The sequence below is a fragment of the Polyodon spathula genome, chromosome 7 (assembly GCF_017654505.1).
Source record: "Polyodon spathula isolate WHYD16114869_AA chromosome 7, ASM1765450v1, whole genome shotgun sequence".
Taxonomy (NCBI): domain Eukaryota; kingdom Metazoa; phylum Chordata; class Actinopteri; order Acipenseriformes; family Polyodontidae; genus Polyodon; species Polyodon spathula.
Genome location: NC_054540.1, coordinates 26,321,513 through 26,339,074, shown reverse-complemented (window position 1 = coordinate 26,339,074; position 17,562 = coordinate 26,321,513). Strand labels below are relative to the sequence as shown.

The following is a 17,562-nucleotide window of genomic DNA, read 5'->3' as shown; positions in this document are numbered from 1 at the left end:
TGATCAGTACACAGGACACTGCAGTATAGTTTAGTTGGGGTGTTCATTGTACACCAAGCCTTGCCTATGTACATGGTTGGTGAGTAATCAAACTTCTGTGGGTGTTAAGGCCACAGCATCAATGCTTAGTGTTTTGAGAGGTGCTGTGGGAGTTTAAAAATCCAGACCGTGATCCCTGCCACACACACTGCAGGTGGGCAGCATTTCCTTTTGAATTATTGTATGTCAGTGGTTTAGAATGTGAACATCAATAGACTGAATACCAATAGGGCTGAATAGGGTTTCATTAACTGAAAGATGTAACATTATAGGTATACTTGATCAAACAGCATTCAGTGACATCAGTGAACAGTTATTACATACTAGAAACCTGTGTGCTCATCCTGATGAGGACTGAAGGTAGGATGAAAATGTCTTGCACAGAAGATACAATTTAGGTCACTTTTTAACAATCAAGCCTTAAACTGTTACTTGCTGAAGATTCATTCACAGTGTCACACAGGAGTAATGTTACATACATAACAAAAATGATAGTACAGTTATAAAAAAAAATAATCATTTCCGCTGGAAATTGTGTACAGGATATACTTGTATGATACTTTATTCAGTATCATACTGTGCAGAGTGTCTGATCAGAGTACTGTGTTTGGAACATGCTGAACAATATATTTTGTGTTAATGTAAATAAATTCCACAAATGTTGCTTTACATTATTCTTGTGAATAAATATTATGTGTTTAGATACAAAATAAAAAAAAATTATATGACTTAAAATGTAAAGATGAAACCATGTTAAGTTTTAACATGCAGTTAAAACAAGCAAAGTTTAAAAGTGGTATTGTATTTATTCTGTGATAAATTGACAGCATGAAGCATATTTCTTTAAATTCCAGAAAAAGCGCCCCACGTTACCATCACTGAACCTGAGCTTCGTAACCATGGAAACAGCTCCACAGGTCCAACACCAGATTGTTCACCTCCATCACCAGACACTGCACTGAAAAATATTGAGAAAGTTATTCGACCACAGGTAAGGATACAAAATGCTTATATAACAACAGTTTAACAGAAAATAAGGAACAGGTGGGTCTACTTTGTTTTTTCCACATTTGAACCTCAAACTGTCAATCTATAACCTTGACACAAATACTGGTAAACATAAACAGTGGAATCCTTTTAGTAGGCTGATAACAGCCAACAGATTCTGAAGAGAATGATTATATTGATAATGATTAATAGTGGAATCCTCAGTATCATGTACCAGTAAGGGAGTCTTGTTAGATAATAAAGGTACTTGGTAAATAGGATGGACTCTTGCTTACTCTTGCACAATGTGTCAGCCCAGTGTTTTGATATGCTTAACATACCGTTTGCACCATATAAGCACACAATACACCTTCATTACATTTTGTTCATTTATGAAAGACACCCCATCTAATTTTTACCACCTGCATCTTTGACACTTTATGAATTTGTTATAAAGTAGTTGCCTGATAAACTAAATGTAACAAGTCCTCAGAAACCTGCATAACTGCTGATGTGCAAACCATTTGAGTCTGTTCCTGCATTAGACTTTTAAATGTGTTTTGCATTTGGTGTTTTGGGGATTAAATACAAATTATAAAAATGTTGTCAGAAGAGGTGGCACACAAATGGTATGGATGCGCTACACAAGTATAGTATTATAATTTTGTGATCAAAATATTGTAGTGCTTTCAAGTTGGTAATATCTTAAATTGAGAGTGATAATTACAGGCTACAAGTCAAAACTCTTTTTCATTTCACTTTGGGGAAGAGGACTTTGTTGTAGGAGCAACTCAAGGCCTATTTATGGAAACCTTGATCGGAAATGCTTTGTTCGACTGGCAGATAAACTCTTTTACTGTACCCTCAAACTATGGAAAAATACTCAGCTGAGTGGAAGAATATTGTTGCAGCCCTTATCTTCATATCTTCATGATATTTTCTATACAATAAGTGCTCTAATTGAACATGTAAAATGTATTTAAATTAAAACGTATTATTTATTAGATGAACCTTGCTGAAAATCTCTGGTAAAGTATCTGCATTCGGCTCACAGTGCATTTGCCAGTACTGCGATTTGTTTTTTTTCCTGTTTAGTATTTTTTCTGGGGCCTGGGGCCACAAATACGGTCATTAAAAATCAAGACTGGTGAGGAAATGCTGTACATTGATTGAAGCAGTGGGTGGTTGTTCCGGTTACTTCCACTTGTCTTTCACAGGGCTTATGCTGCAAACTGTTTGACTCAAAATGAATAACTGTTGTGCTTTCCAAAGTAATAGGTGGAATAAATAAACAAAAAACAATCCAGATTAATTAATGAAGCACAGTGTTATACTTAAAGGGAGACAGGGGATTTGGAGTGCTTCATATCAGAGAAATCAAGACTAATAAACCTGGACCAGATCATTAGCTATATTACGTGTTTTATTGCAACACAAGGGGAATAACACTGATAAGAGAGGTTAAAAAACATTCATTGTGTTTTTTTGCAGCAGTTACAGAAGAAAAATGCCTGTGTTTTTGGTTTAGTAAACCTGCACATTTATAATTTACGATTAGGTAGAGTATGATGAAGTGGACAAAAAAAGATCAATCAACATTAAATATTGTACTCCATATGTTCTCATTTAGTATGGTTTACAAGCAAGAAACAAATCATTTATAGGACACATATGGCCAAGAAAACTTGGTTAGTGACTTTCAGTTATTCATCATGTTTCCACAAGACAAAGCAGTTCTGATCCAAGGTGCTTTGACTCTTTTGTACAGCAGCGCCACACAGGTCACTGCTTCCAATTAAACACAGCTAGCTAACAGGAATAAAAAAAATATATATAAACTTGACTTCATTGAAAAATGAATCGCCATATGTAAATGGAAAAAACAAGCAGAGACAATATTATTCTTTTCACGCTATTTTACTGTACAGATGAACCAATATTCCTGAAGAATAATAGAGTTGTTGTTCGGTCGCTGCTACACAAAATAGCAAAACAAAATGAAACCAACTATTTGACACACCGTAAAATTTGTTGCTCATTTACGTTCTCCACTAGATGGCCCCAGTCCCAAGGATCATACATCGGTAGCTTGATTGCAGTGCCTACTGACTTTTTAAAAAACACAGACAAACTGAGCCCACAGACTCTCTCTGGGAAACCTCACTGTAACATCAGTTTATCACTTCATTTGCCCCGAGCAGCAAACAATTCCCCATTGCTAACCATGGATATTTATATACTTCCACTTAATTATTGAAGAAAATAACCTAAGCAGAACATTCCTTGAGTCGCGTAGCTATTTTTACCTTTGAGACTTGCATGCTGCACTGTCAGAACTGTTGTTTTTGGTAACCTTGGAATACACAGAGCCCTATTTTTGTAATCTTAACAGCTGCAATTATTAGATTATACAAACCCCCCTTGACGCAGTATGTGTGTGGCAAGACAGCATCAAGATTGAGACTCGGAGAAAAGACAAGCTGCAGTTCAATACACAAAAACAGGCACAAGGGCCAAAATAAAAAGTTTAAGCAAAACAATACAATAAGTGACTGTAGGCTGGGCATTTCACTACAGATTTCCAAACACACTTTTTCCTTCCTTTTATACGTGTGGCCACTCCCCAATTAGCACTCAGTTGCTTAGTTGGGGAATGGTCACACCTGTGATTGCTGGCAGGTACAGATTTAACCCCATCCCTGCCAACATTACATTCCCACACACCCGCTTCTGCCCTACCACAATGTGGATTTCACCTTGCTGGAGAATGTAAGGTGGATCTTAATTTTCCAATTGGTTGCTAAAGAATTGAGCCTAGTACTGGAACACCTGTTTTCCCATTTATTGAATTATGCAGAATGGTTTTTCTCACACTGTTAATATTTCTAATAAATGCCATCTATTTGTGTTGTCTTGTTTTCATTCCATCTGAGCTCTCAAATACTTGAACCCTTAATTGAACTAATAATGTACTTAATTAGACTTTTTTTCTTTTTAGTTGTTTTCAGCTCTTAAACAGTTGCAGATTTCAAGTTAGGCGTAACATTGTAAATCTGTATCTATTTCAGACCTGACAACAATTAAAAAGGGTCTAATTAAGCAAATTATTAGTTCAATTAAGGGTTTAGTGAAGTGATTGAGAGCACAGTTAGAATGAAAACCAGAAGACAGAGGGACCCTTGGGCCAGGTTTGAGAACCCCTGAATAGAGCTACATGTTTGCTACAGGTTCCTACAAAGTATTTTTGTATTTCTATAGAATTCTGCAGAATTAGCCTTGCAACAATATTTTTAAATTAAGCAACTTTTAAAAAGTCTTTTGTGCCACAAATAATAGATATGGTACCTACTGTACTGAGACTTTGGGTATGCTATGCATTAGTAATTAAAACAGGGATTCATTTCTGTTTCATGAAACAGGAAGGATTTTTGTTTCAAAAACAGCTCTGCTAGGAGGTTGGCAGAGAGCGATGTAGATATGGCACTGGGGTTTAAAAAAATAACATGTCAGCTTTAATCTTAAGTAAATTCCAGTAATTTAATTATTTTTTATTACTTATTTAATCATAAAAGTTTAATGCCGTGTGAAGTGATGTAGAAAAAGGTATTTGATTTTATAAATAGCAATCATGCAAGCTGGAATATGTATTTCAATTACATTTCTCTAACTTTTTGTTTTAATGTAACATTTGTTATAAATGAAACCGCAAAACATATTGATATACTGTATAACTAATAAGCCATGTGTATTTTGTCAGCCTAATGATTTAAACAATAAGTAGCTTTAAAGTTATGTTTAGCATGTTTCATGCAATGCTAGACCTTGAAAAGCATGTCTGCTACCCTTGCCAAGACCTTGTAGAGTGCTATTAATCTTGGTAAATAAGAAATTAGCAGAAACCAATGTACAAAGACATACTCTTCAGTGTTGATATGTTTACCATTTAAATTCTCATTAATCTTTAAACTGCAATAAATCATGCCTGTACTTTATTTTATTTACAGCTGGGGCTCTAGGGAGTGAAAATCAATGGTAACTGATTATCTTTGTTTTCCAAGGCTGGGACAGAGAGAGGATTTTTTTTATCATCCCTGAAAGCTTCTGTAACATTAATACATGATAAATGAGTGGCAGGGAAGGGGATAGAGGATTGCATGCATCCAGCTAGTTTAGTTGTCTTTCCAGTAGAAACTTTATGAAAATAAAGTGTCAACCAGCACATGATGTGGCAGATACAGATTTACCAAAATTTTTGTATTGGACTCCTACACCTGCAGACCAATAACCATTGCAGTGTTTGTGACACACACTGATAATAGAGGGCGAAGGGGGCCCCCAACAGAGTCCAGCTTTTTGGCCTCATGGTTGTACTATTGTGGGAAAAAAATGCCTTATAATATTTAATTGTATAAATAGTACATTGAAACCACTTCACTAACATATGGTAAGTAAGGTCTCCATCACCAACATCGTGCTTCAAAAATGTCAGAGAGAAACGAAAAAGGGACGAAAAAAAGAAAATATACTTAAATATGCTGGTATTGTTTTTCCTGTGTATATATTAAACACAGAAATATAAATTGCCCTATGATCAATCCCAATACGTTTAAGATAAAGACAATAGAAATTGAGGTTTTCTCCTTCTGGTTGTCCTTGTGTCTTTAATAGCTCTATACTGAGAACATGAAAATTCATGAAAAACAACCTAGAGTTTTAATTTCCTTGGGCTGCATGTGGTAAACCAATTCACTGCTTGCTGCCCCCTCATGAGAGTGACCATTTCTGATTCAAATCATGCTCATTTAGATAATGATGCGTAATGCTTTTCAGTGGCAGATTGTTTGGGGCTGTGCTAAATTATCCACACCTTCCTGATTCAGATTAATTTGAATCATTCAGAAAGTTGTGATAAAAGAGCATCACAGCTATTTGTCTGAATCTGTGCTGCTTTCTTTTTCTTCTTCATTTATCTCTGACATTTGTTTTCAAGCATGATGTTGGTGAAGGTGACCATGCTTACCACATGTCAGTGAAGCGGTGTTGCTGTATTATTTAAAGAATTAAATACTATCAAATGTTCTTGTTGGTTTTAAAGAGTGTAATTGTGATATCAAAGATGATAATTTTTACATGGCCTTGGTACCTGTTGTATTTGATATGCTTCCTTGACTTTGATCGGTTTTAACAGACGCCAGTAAGGATAAGATCGTTTTTCTGTCACGTGAATTAAATCCGAGCACCTTGATTCATTGTAATATAAATGCTTCACTTTGCATTTTAACTGTGGATTTCAACAGAGCAGTGTAGTCATTTCATTGTTATTTGCAATAAGCATCTTGCTGTTAGTCTGTTTTTGAGTTTGTTGTCTAGGCAACTACATTCTGAATTACTGTATAATCGAATCCTTGCTGTTGTGAAAGGAAAGCTTTTGGTTCAAATATTTGCTTTCTTACATACTGTGGTGAACTCAGCAGAGATTGAGGTCAAAATAATTCCTTAATCAGATTTGTTTTATATTGTTTTTGATTATGTTGCTCAACTTGGCTATTAAAGTTGTATTTTTATTATATATATATATATATATATATATATATATATATATATATATATATATATATATATATATATATATATATATATATATATATATAATTTCCTTGCATTGGCATTTGGATTTCGAGGAACAGTAACAATAGCATTGTAAAAAAGAGCTAACATTAGTGTTAGCTTCTACTGTATTTAGAAATGTGCCATAGAGTTATCCCATAGTTCTTGCCCTATTAGCTTGGTCAAAAAGAGATACTTACTGAAGCAAATGATTTGTTAAGGTGTGTACCATTGCACATCTGAATAAAATACTGCTGCTGGTACATCATTTCTAGTTTGAAATGGTTAATAGCTTATTCTTTCTATTCAGAACAAAATACAGGCTTTGCACTGGCTCATATTACCTTTTAACTGTGTTATTATCTTAATGAATGTTGACATACACTAAAAGATAGTTATCATGATTTGCATATCCTTTCATATTCTCATGTCTTTAAATAATGTCTTATCTAGGTGTATCTATTACTTGGGATAGACGTTTAACTTTCTCAACCCCACATCTTGTACAAGGAGTGTGCAAGGCTTTAATATAGCCTTTTGCTATGATTGTTGCTGCAAATACAAGACGACATGTACAGTATATTCCTAGTGAAAAGAATGTCCTTCTGTCTTGTTCTACATTCTTCAAACTCACATTTGACAACCATCACAGCCTAATCACACAGCGTAATGTAGTTCAAAGTAAAGAGCTGTGATTAAACAAATGAAAATTGAATACAATTTAGGAGGCAATTCATTTACACAGCCTGTTCCACTCTTCATCAAGTAATTCTTCAAGCTTTTTATAATATTACAACCCCAAAACCCAGAAAAATAATAAATTAATAAATAGTCGTACAGCCAGATAATTTGTTACACTGTTAATTTTAGTCTATATTATACTTTGCCTGAGGAATAAGTCAGTGCCAATACCACTGTACTACATATTTATTGTGACAAACGCCATGCATGTCTGCATACAATGTGAATTATTGGAAACACCTGCAAACACTGATACATGCTGTGCCTCCTCTGGGTTCTTATATTTTTCTGCAGCATTTTTCCAGTATTGTATCATCATAAAGGACTGGAAACTATGGCAATAATTACAATCTGTAAAATTAGCACATATGTTTTGCACGTTTTGCACATTGAATAATTTGCTAACCTAATGAACTGTCAATTACCATACCTAAATGTGAATTAATTAAGGTAACCCAGTACTAAATAAGCTAGTGTAAGCAAAACATATTTCTTTGGTTTGGCCTTTCACTAGCAAACAATGTGGAGCCCTTTTGGCTTCTGTTTATCTTCGTAAAGCATGCAATGAAGGACACTACTGTATATAAATGAAATTGGTGTGGTATGGTATCCAAAATGTTGCCACACATGAATACATACAGGAGTGTAAGACTGAAAGCTGTGATTGTGTGTTATGAACGTATTCAATCTGAAGTAGCATAATACCAGTGTTAAGATACATTACGCACAAGACTTTATAGTATGCTGTTCAAAGCACCAACAGGAAGTGCCACCCTTAACCAGAGTAGCACCGTGAAATTGATTTTATGTGTAGAAAAACCTAATTCTTTGAATGAAAGTAACATTGTTCTTGCTAAGTATTATCTGAGATACGGTGTATTTTAATTGTAACAAATACCTTCAATAAAAATGTTGTATCACAATTATTTTTTGAATACATGTTAACGTATGATATGGGGAACTTAATACAGTTTCATACTCATTTCTATCCATGTCATGCACACAGCTAATAATTAAAAAGAGAATGCATATATAATGTGCAAAAAAAGGCCTTTTGCTTTTAAGTGGGGAACTAGAAATGAGTTGAGGGATTACAGTAACAGATGCTGCACTGCAGGCATCTTTCTTCAACATACCTGGGTTTGTCATTTGATAAGCTGAAGCAGAATCCGATCACAGGCCGAGTTCATTATACGGGTTCACTCGCACAGAACACTACAGTACTGTATGAGGATAGACGTGACGCAAACCAAAGCAGAAAGATTGAACTATATGAACATCATGCTGATCTTTTATTTAACACCATGTAATCAAAGAAACTACAAAATGATTCGCAAAAGTCTGCGAGAAGCCATAATAGTCAGTATTTCATGTTCTATTTTGAAACGTCCTGTGTACCAGGGTAGTGTCAGTAATGAGACTCAGAGGCTTGGAGCTGCAGTTTAGAGCTGTTGTGCACTTTTAATAACAAACAAAAATAACAAAATAATAGGCACAAGGGCCAAAACTAAAAGAGCAAACAAAATGCAACAAAAACTGACCAGGCTGAGCAGAGCCTTCAGTGAACTTTGCAAACTAAATAGTAACACATATTAAAAAAAATGGCCACACCTGTGATTAATGGCGGAGATACAAATTAACCCCCTCCCTGCCAAACCTATATTCCCAACACCCACACACACGTTGCATTTAGGGCTTTTGCTCTGCCACATACCATTTTTCATTATAGATATGGAAAACTACAAAGCAGTATGCAATACAATATGCTAACGTAACATTATTCAGCAGGTTTCATTCGACTTTAAAGTAAAATGTGTTAATTCCTTAGGGTGATGCAAAACTTCCATAACATGTTATTTGCAATGTACATATGTAACACTGCACATGCATCCTCATATGCAAGTCTTTAAAGCTTACTCTCATATATATATATATATATATATATATATATATATATATATATATATATATATATATATATATATATTAAGCAGCATGCTAATCTACTGTTTTTGAGTCTTTCTGGTTCAATAGGTTAAGGATATACAGCAGCAGTATGAGTCAGTGCCACACAGAAAGCCGATCACATTCATTATGTTAATGAATATAATAAATTATCACATGCCCTTAAACCAGTGAAAAGGGAGGAATGCTCTGTGTGAGAAAGTCACTCTGAATTCTCAGAGCTATCAGACATCTTTCTGATCAAAGACTCGCTCCTGCTGAGTAAACTCTTCTCTCTCTCTCTCTAGGGGAAGGAAAAAGTTATTAAAAAAAAAAAAAAAAAAAAAAAAAAAGTATTTGTATTCAGTACATTTATATGGTTTATGGGCCTTCCAGCAATGCAATATCTCTATGATCTGATCCCACACAAGCAGAACAGGGGATTGGAATACAGCATGTGTGCTTCATATTCAGTAATCAGATTCAGAATTAAGCAGACTTAAATGTCCCATATTAATGTATTGAATTACTCCACGCTTATTTAGGTGTATTAGAAGACATTGTATTGGACTGCACATTTGAAATAAACCCGCACATGTCCTCTGCAGGGATTACAGTGTAGGTGACTGTCCAAACATTGCGAGTTATATCTTGAGAACCACTCGCCCAATTGTAATGACATTTTATTTGGACACTTTGGCACAAGTTCTTCAGGGTGTCCAAATTGATGTCATAGTAACGTAGGGCTGGATTCGTAAAACTTTGAGTCATTATTTTACTGGCACCATATTTTATCGGCGCTTATTTAAAGTGCGGTTCTTAAACTGTAGAGGAAGTTCACAGAAAGCTAAACTGTGGAAGAATGTTCACCCGCATTCATATTTTGGTATATGATTGAGTATGATTTTGGGACACTGCAGCTAACATTACATAACAACAGTCATTGTTCCAACTAACATAATTTTAGACTGATTTAATTAAAGAAAATTGTGCCAATTACATGAACAATGGTTCAGGGTCAGGGTCATTGATACAGGCAAAAAAATAAGAACAACTAAATTAAGGGCTTTGCAGCCTATTGGTGGAACCAGCGCTCTAGATAAGCTACATGGTGTTTTACGCATTGAACAAATATGAATTACGCATGATATTTAAATGTAATGCATAACTAATATGCATAGCAGTTTTGCTGCTGATTTTGAGTTTGGATGTTGTCAAGCTTCTTGCACTTCATTGGTTCCTGGCATCTCAATGGTCTATGTGAATATACTGCATGCGGTAGCTAGAGAATAGATCATAGGAATGTACAAAACATAAGAACATAAGAAAGTTTGCAAACGAGAGGAGGCCATTTGGGCCATCTTGCTTGCTCGTTTAATTGTTAGTAGCATAATGATCCCAGAATCTCATCAGGCAGCTTCTTGAAAGATCCCAGGGTGTCAGCTTCAACAACATCACTGGGGAGTTAGTTCCAGACTCCCACAATTCTCTGTGTAAAAACGGTGCCTCCTATTTTCTGTTCTGAATTGCCCTTTATTCTAGATGAGGTCTTACTGATGCATTGTAAAGTTTTAACATTACTTCCCTTGATTTAAAGTCAGCACTTTTCTCTATATATCCAAGCATTTTGTTGGCCTTTTTTATAACTTTCCCACATTGTCTAGATGAAGACCTTTCTGAGTCAACATAAACTCCTAGATCGTTTTCATTGATTCTTTCTTCAATTTCAGTTTCTCCCATATGATATTTATAATGCACATTTTTATTGCCTTGAATCCACTCACTTACAATGCGTGTTTGTGACTTGTGAATAAGAGACTGGATTCTTGATTTTGGATTCTGGATTTCTCTACGTGCCATCTTAGCCCCCCTCAACCTTATCTTCCGATGTACTATCTGTCAACCAAATTTTTGGAAGGTAATACTATATAATAAATAAAATATACCTACCCCATAAGTTAGCATTAAGGTATGTACAGTATTTATTGAATGTACTCATGACTTCAAGGTAATATTGCATTTTACTCACCCAAAATACATTTTACTCACATAGGCGTAGATGTACTAAAGTGTTGTATCTGTTGCAATCGTTGCAAACCACATGCAAACCAGTCAGAAGCATAGCGTGAAACGTACTAAACAAACGCAACGCTGTTAGCATCATTTTAACTAATGTTTTGCAGCCGCAGTTCTCATTTGCACTTTAGCCTTAAATTAATATGTTATTCTTAGCGTTCCTGCAGAAATTCTCAAAAACAGGGTGGAGACAGTGAGGGACCAAAACTATTGTAATGAGATGTACTAAAGCTGCGGGCAATTGCGACACTTACAATTGCATCAATTTGTTAAGAATTTTTGAAAGCATGTTTTAAACAGTCGCAGTTGTTGCTGGCATTTCCCAGTCAACCTTTTCTCATGTGTTGTAAGTTGTGCTCAATGTATTTTTGAGATGAACACCCAAGTACCTAATTTTCATTAAAGTCAGGGTGTACTTACAAGCCTTGAAAACAAATTTCTATGATATTTCTGGTTTTCCCAGCGTGTTGGGAGCAATAGACTGCACACATGTGCCACTAACCCCTCCAGCTCATTCAGAGCATCTGTGTAGGACCATGATCTATTGTGTGATAATTGTCTAGGCTACTAAGTAGACCAAGTTAAAAATAATAATAATTTAAATAAAAAGAAAAAAAAAACATAAAATCATTTAGTTTCAATGAATCTTTTGTTCACATTGTACACCAATGTGTACAATGCAGCATCATAATTTATTTTGTGTTACAGTAGCTAAAGTACAAAAAAATGGGCAAGGTACTCATTTGAATTTTGCTACTGTACTGTATAGGCCTACTGTTTATAGTAGGATTATAATATAGATTTATATTTTTACATAATGTAATGTGTAGCCTACCCAAAACACATTAGTGTTATTTCAGCGCAATGATTTATATTTAAAATACATTGAAAACTGTTAATGTATGGGTGTGCGATTTTATTGTATTGTATTTAAACCTGACACCTCCTTATGTCGGACAAATACGATTATGAAAAGGTTTTTTGCAGGTGAATGTTGGGGTTACCTTTAATTTTTTATATATACTATATAGTAGTGACAGGACAGTGAGTGGGGTCATAATGACAACAAGTCAACACACTGACATTCCTTCAAAAACTTCCGTATTTTATTAAATTATAAACACAAATTAAATACAGTTGTGGTATAGGGGAATCAAATACGGTGGGTTTGCATTCCCAAACAAAAAAAACCACTCCTTAACCCCAATCCTCTGTACACGAAACAGTACTCAGTAATCCAGGGGAAGGTGGTGTTTGTGTAACTAAAACATCCAGCCATTACCTCTCATGCTGAACTGTCATGCACAAAAAAAATGTGCACAATGCAGAAGGAAACAAGAGCCTTGCATCAGTTAAGTTTTTCATCACTCCTCTGTACAACAAAATACAACTTGCAAAATCACATTCAGCTGGCTTGCAACACCCCCCCCCCCCCCAAAAAAAAAAAAAAAAATTATATATATATATATATATATATATATATATATATATATATATATATGTATGTGTGTGTATGTGTGTGTGTGTATATATATATATATATATATATATATATATATATATATATATATATATATATATATATATATATATAATTATATTATTTCAAAAAAACGTTTTTTAGCGTTAAGATTTAACGTATTCTAGCGTTATTTTAAGACGACTGTGAACTAGCCAGTAACCAGTAAAATAGCAGTATATCCAAACATTTAATTAAATCAGTTACTGGTGTTTAACAATGTTTATCAGTTTGATTAATAACTTCATTTAGTTAATATTGAAACATACATCAAACTACTCAATATTTTCAATCTTAATGGCTAATTAGTCACAAAAACATATTCAATATATGCATCAATTGAATTTAAATGGAATGTTAGCAAATACAAAAGTTAGTATGAAAATGTTTCATGGGAAGCTCGTCTCCTGGGGGGGGGTCATACGCATTATACACATGGGAGGAGTCATACGCTAAAAACACTTATTATATAATAGACGTACCCCCCCCCCCCCCCCAACTCAACATGACACGACCGTCATGACAGTAAAAATAGACGTAATGAAGTGTTCTTGCCTCACTGTATAAGTTGGTGATCAGCAAATGTGTCAGCCGCACGAGGAGTACAGCATGTGGCATGTGTGTAAGTATCGGGACTTTCTTCCTATATATTGGAACCCGGGATATTTGCTAGGAAATCGGGACTGCCCTGATCATATAGGGACTGTTGACATGTATGAGAAAACATTCCAGCACCTCAAAACTAAGCCCACGGTACAAATACATTCAAACTGCTGCAGCTGCCTGTTTTGTTCTTTGTGCTTTGCAAAACATAACGGCTGTGGTAGCGGATTCGACATATTGTAATTTTATTAATACTGAACACACTTTTTATATCTCCCAGCAGAGTGATCACATGACCTTAACACTGCCCTATTGTCAGAGCTCTTGCTCTACATCCCACCTACAGGTAGGCAGTCCGTTAGCTCTGATTTATGAATTTCTGCTTTGATTGACAGTCCACCAATACTGCCTTGCTGCACTTTATTTTTCTACTGTTACAGCTGCCGCAGGGTGCCTGCTTTTCACTATTAATAGAAAAAAATACATAGAATGTCATTGCTCCCGTGGCCCAAAAGTGGTCCCAGGACCACAGTACCAGACAACCATACTTACACAACGCTTTGTCTGGTCGGGAGATTTACAGTTCAAACACCTTCACTCTCTGTCACAAACCCACAACCTTATCTGGAGCTCTGAGTGGAACCCTACACCTTTTATTAATTAGCCACAGTGTTTGATAATGAGGGGAGGGAACAAAAAAGAGTCCTTATCCTAACACTACTACGCCGACCGTGACCGGGGGTTCCTAGGGGGTGACGCACAATTGGCCAAGTGCCGCCCGGGTAGGGAGGGCTAGGTCAGCAGGGCAATCCACAGATCATCGCACACTAGGGACCCCTGTGGCTGATAGGGTGCCCGCGGGTCTGCAGTGGAGCCATTCAGATCTGTGTTGTCCTCTGATACTGTTGGTCTGGTGGCTTCGCTGTGGATCCGCAGTACGAAAAATGGCAGATTGGCAGAAAACCAGGATAAAAAAACATTGGCGACATTGTTGGATGAGCAGTATTTATTAATTTTTTTAATCAAATTAATAAATTGTGTGTTCAATGAGTTTGGCCTTTGCAAATTTAGATTTGAACGCAGTTAATATGCTTAAGTTATTACAGTTGGAATGAAAATTCAGAAAACTATAATAAACTGTCAAGATACCATTACATGTCATGCATATATAATTTGTATAACTGAACATAATTTAGCTCTTGATGTGTAATTCTAAGTAGCACAGTAGATAACTATTGGGTGAGCTTTTGAAAATTCCCTAGATTATCATACAAATGACTAGCCTGTTTGATATGATTTTATTGCAATTAGCTATTGGCAAAGTAAACATCTGTCTGTTCATCCTGTATAATTACAACCCTTGCATTTTAGGAAGATGAATAGATAGAAGTGTCACCAACCTTAAATATGCTGAACAGGAGATTTACAGTACATAGCTAACACAAGCTGCCCTTGGTAGAGTAACTTCTTTTTTGTAGTATTATTTAAACATGCACATTTTAATGAACGTGTTCGACATGTTTGAACATCTCGGGGAGCAATATCTAAATAACATGTCAATGAAATCAAGACTTGAAAGCTTATGAAAATGACAGAGAAATGACATAAATTTCAGCTGCTTCAGTGCTGCACTGTAATAAGGTTGTTGTATTGTTTTTTGTAAACATACAGTGGGCTGGTCCCGTTTCAGCATCCCTGACCCTTGTATTTTGTTAAATAGTCATGAAGTTTGGAATCAATGATTTAAATGGGCATATTTACTGATATGAATTCCTCTGCAAGCTGAAACACTGAAACAGGACATGTCTTGCTGCTTTTTGTTTTAACCTTGACAGCCCTTGCTTATGGCACTTGTCTTTGGTCTTTAGCTTTACTCTTTCCAGTATGTGCATTGCATTGGCAATTTCAGACCGAGCAGAAACATTTTTCTTGAACTGGTTTGTTTGAAAAACTCTCAAAACCAGAGATATTGCAAATGAACTTAAGATGCTGTATTGGCTGGGTCAGTTTATCTTGCAAAGGGCCTATGTGATCTTGTAAAATGTGTGTGTTACAGTACTGTATTTCCATTTTCAATGTGGCATTTGATAAGTTATTTTTTGCTGCATGGTTTAATATGTAAGGGCTTACACAAATGTGCTGCAGTGTTGTTTTGGGGGACTGTCCTCTTATGACAGACTGATTAGTGTTTGTAAAAGAGGGAAATAATATGGGTTTGATTGTATATTTTTCCCATAGTATATTCTCAAAAAGCATGGATGCATAATGCGTACCTGTAGGTGTTTTATGTTTCAAATCTCAAAAGACTTGCTGCAAACCGATCCTAAATCCATAATTATTTGATGTGATTGACTGTTATGCAGGGCTGTTTGTTATTATGATTTGCAACTGAATGAGTTTCACTCTGTGCAGCAGGTTAAAGTAATTTGAAGTGTTAACTTCAAGATTCAGACCAAACTTTGTTCCTAGCAAGGGTTGTTGTGATCAGAGTAGTGGTTTGCTATTTCTGCTTAGCCTTATTTATTGGCAACATTCTTATAAAGTGCTATATAGTGCCTGTTATACCACAGAACCAGCTATAAGGTGGCATGGCCATGTCTCCCATTTGCATCATATGCCATCTCGTTATAAGGTAGAACACAAATAGCACAGTCCTGTAACTATGGCTTACAACTGTAGCGTTATAAAGGGGGAGCACTGTAATCGAAAAACAATTGATCAATATATGCAAAGGTAATCTATACAGTTATGTAATATGAAGTGCAGTAAAATGTGGACCAAAGGGCTATGTGCAGCCTTGAATTGCTCTGTCATTAGACATTAGTTTCAAGTTAATTTATACACTGAACAAAAATGTAAACGCAACATGCAACAATTTCAAAGATTTTACTGAGTTACAGTTCATGTAAGGAAATCAGTCAATTGAAATAAATTCATTAGGCCCTAATCTATGGATTTCACAAGACTGGGAATACAGATATGCATCTGTTGGTCACAGATACCTTAAAAAAAAAAGGTAGGGGCATGGATCAGAAAACCTGTCAGTATCTGGTGTGACCACCATTTGCCTCATGCCGCATGACACATCTCCTTCACACAGAGTTGATCAGGCTGTTGATTGTGGCCTGTGGAATGTTGTCCCACTCCTCTTCAATGGCTGTGCGAAGTTGCTGGATATTGGCGGGAACTGGAACACGCTGTCGTACACGTCGATCCAGAGCATCCCAAACATGCTCAATGAGTGACATGTCTGGTGAGTATGCAGGCCATGGAAGAACGGGGACATTTTCAGCTTCCAGGAATTGTGTACAGATCCTTGCGACATGGGGCCGTGCATTATCATGCTGAAACATGAGGTGATGGCGGCGGATGAATGGCGCGACAATGGGCCTCAGGATCTCGTCATGGTATCTCTGTGCACTCAAATTGCCATCGATAAAATGCAATTGTGTTTGTTATCCGTAGCTTATGCCTGCTCATACCATAACCCCACAGCCACCATGGGACACTCTGTTCACAACGTTGACATCAGCAAACCGCTCACCCACACGACACCATACACGCTGTCTGCCATCTGCCCGGTAGAGTTGAAACTAGGATTCATCCGTGAAGAGCACACTTCTCCAGTGTGGCAGTGGCCTTTGAAGGTGAGCATTTGCACACTGATGTCGGATAATACGCCGAACTGCAGTCAGGTCAAGACCCTGGTTAGGACAACAAGCACGCAGATGAGCTTCCCTGAGATGGTTTCTGACAGTTTGTGCAGAAATTCTTTGGTTGTACAAACCCACATTTTCACCAGCTGTCCGAGTGGCTGATCCCGCAGGTGAAGAAGCCGGATGTGGAGGTCCTGTGCTGGCGTGGTTACACGTGGTCTGTGGTTGTGAGGCCAGTTGGACGTACTGCCAAATTCTCTAAAATGATGTTGGAGGCGGCTTATGGTAGCGAAATGAACATTCAATTCTCTGGCAACAGCTCTGGTGGACATTCCTGCAGTCATCATGCCAATTGCACGCTCCCTCAAAACTTGAGACATCTGTGGCATT

General features: G+C 36.4%; 1 protein-coding gene across 8 annotated transcripts in view; it reads left to right on the top strand.

Annotated features, from left to right (window-relative positions):
- The window catches only part of LOC121318441 (ankyrin repeat and sterile alpha motif domain-containing protein 1B-like), a 220,716-nt gene that overhangs the window by 136,557 nt on the left and 66,597 nt on the right, over nt 1-17,562 (top strand). For 5 of the 8 annotated variants that reach the window (XM_041255122.1, XM_041255118.1, XM_041255117.1 and 2 more), the window contains 2 exons: nt 894-1,030; nt 13,797-13,862. In XM_041255122.1, the coding sequence (XP_041111056.1) occupies nt 894-1,030; nt 13,797-13,862 (203 nt within the window). The remainder of the gene's footprint in view (nt 1-893; nt 1,031-13,796; nt 13,863-17,562) is intronic. The other 3 variants (XM_041255125.1, XM_041255120.1, XM_041255124.1) reach the window with 1 other exon arrangement.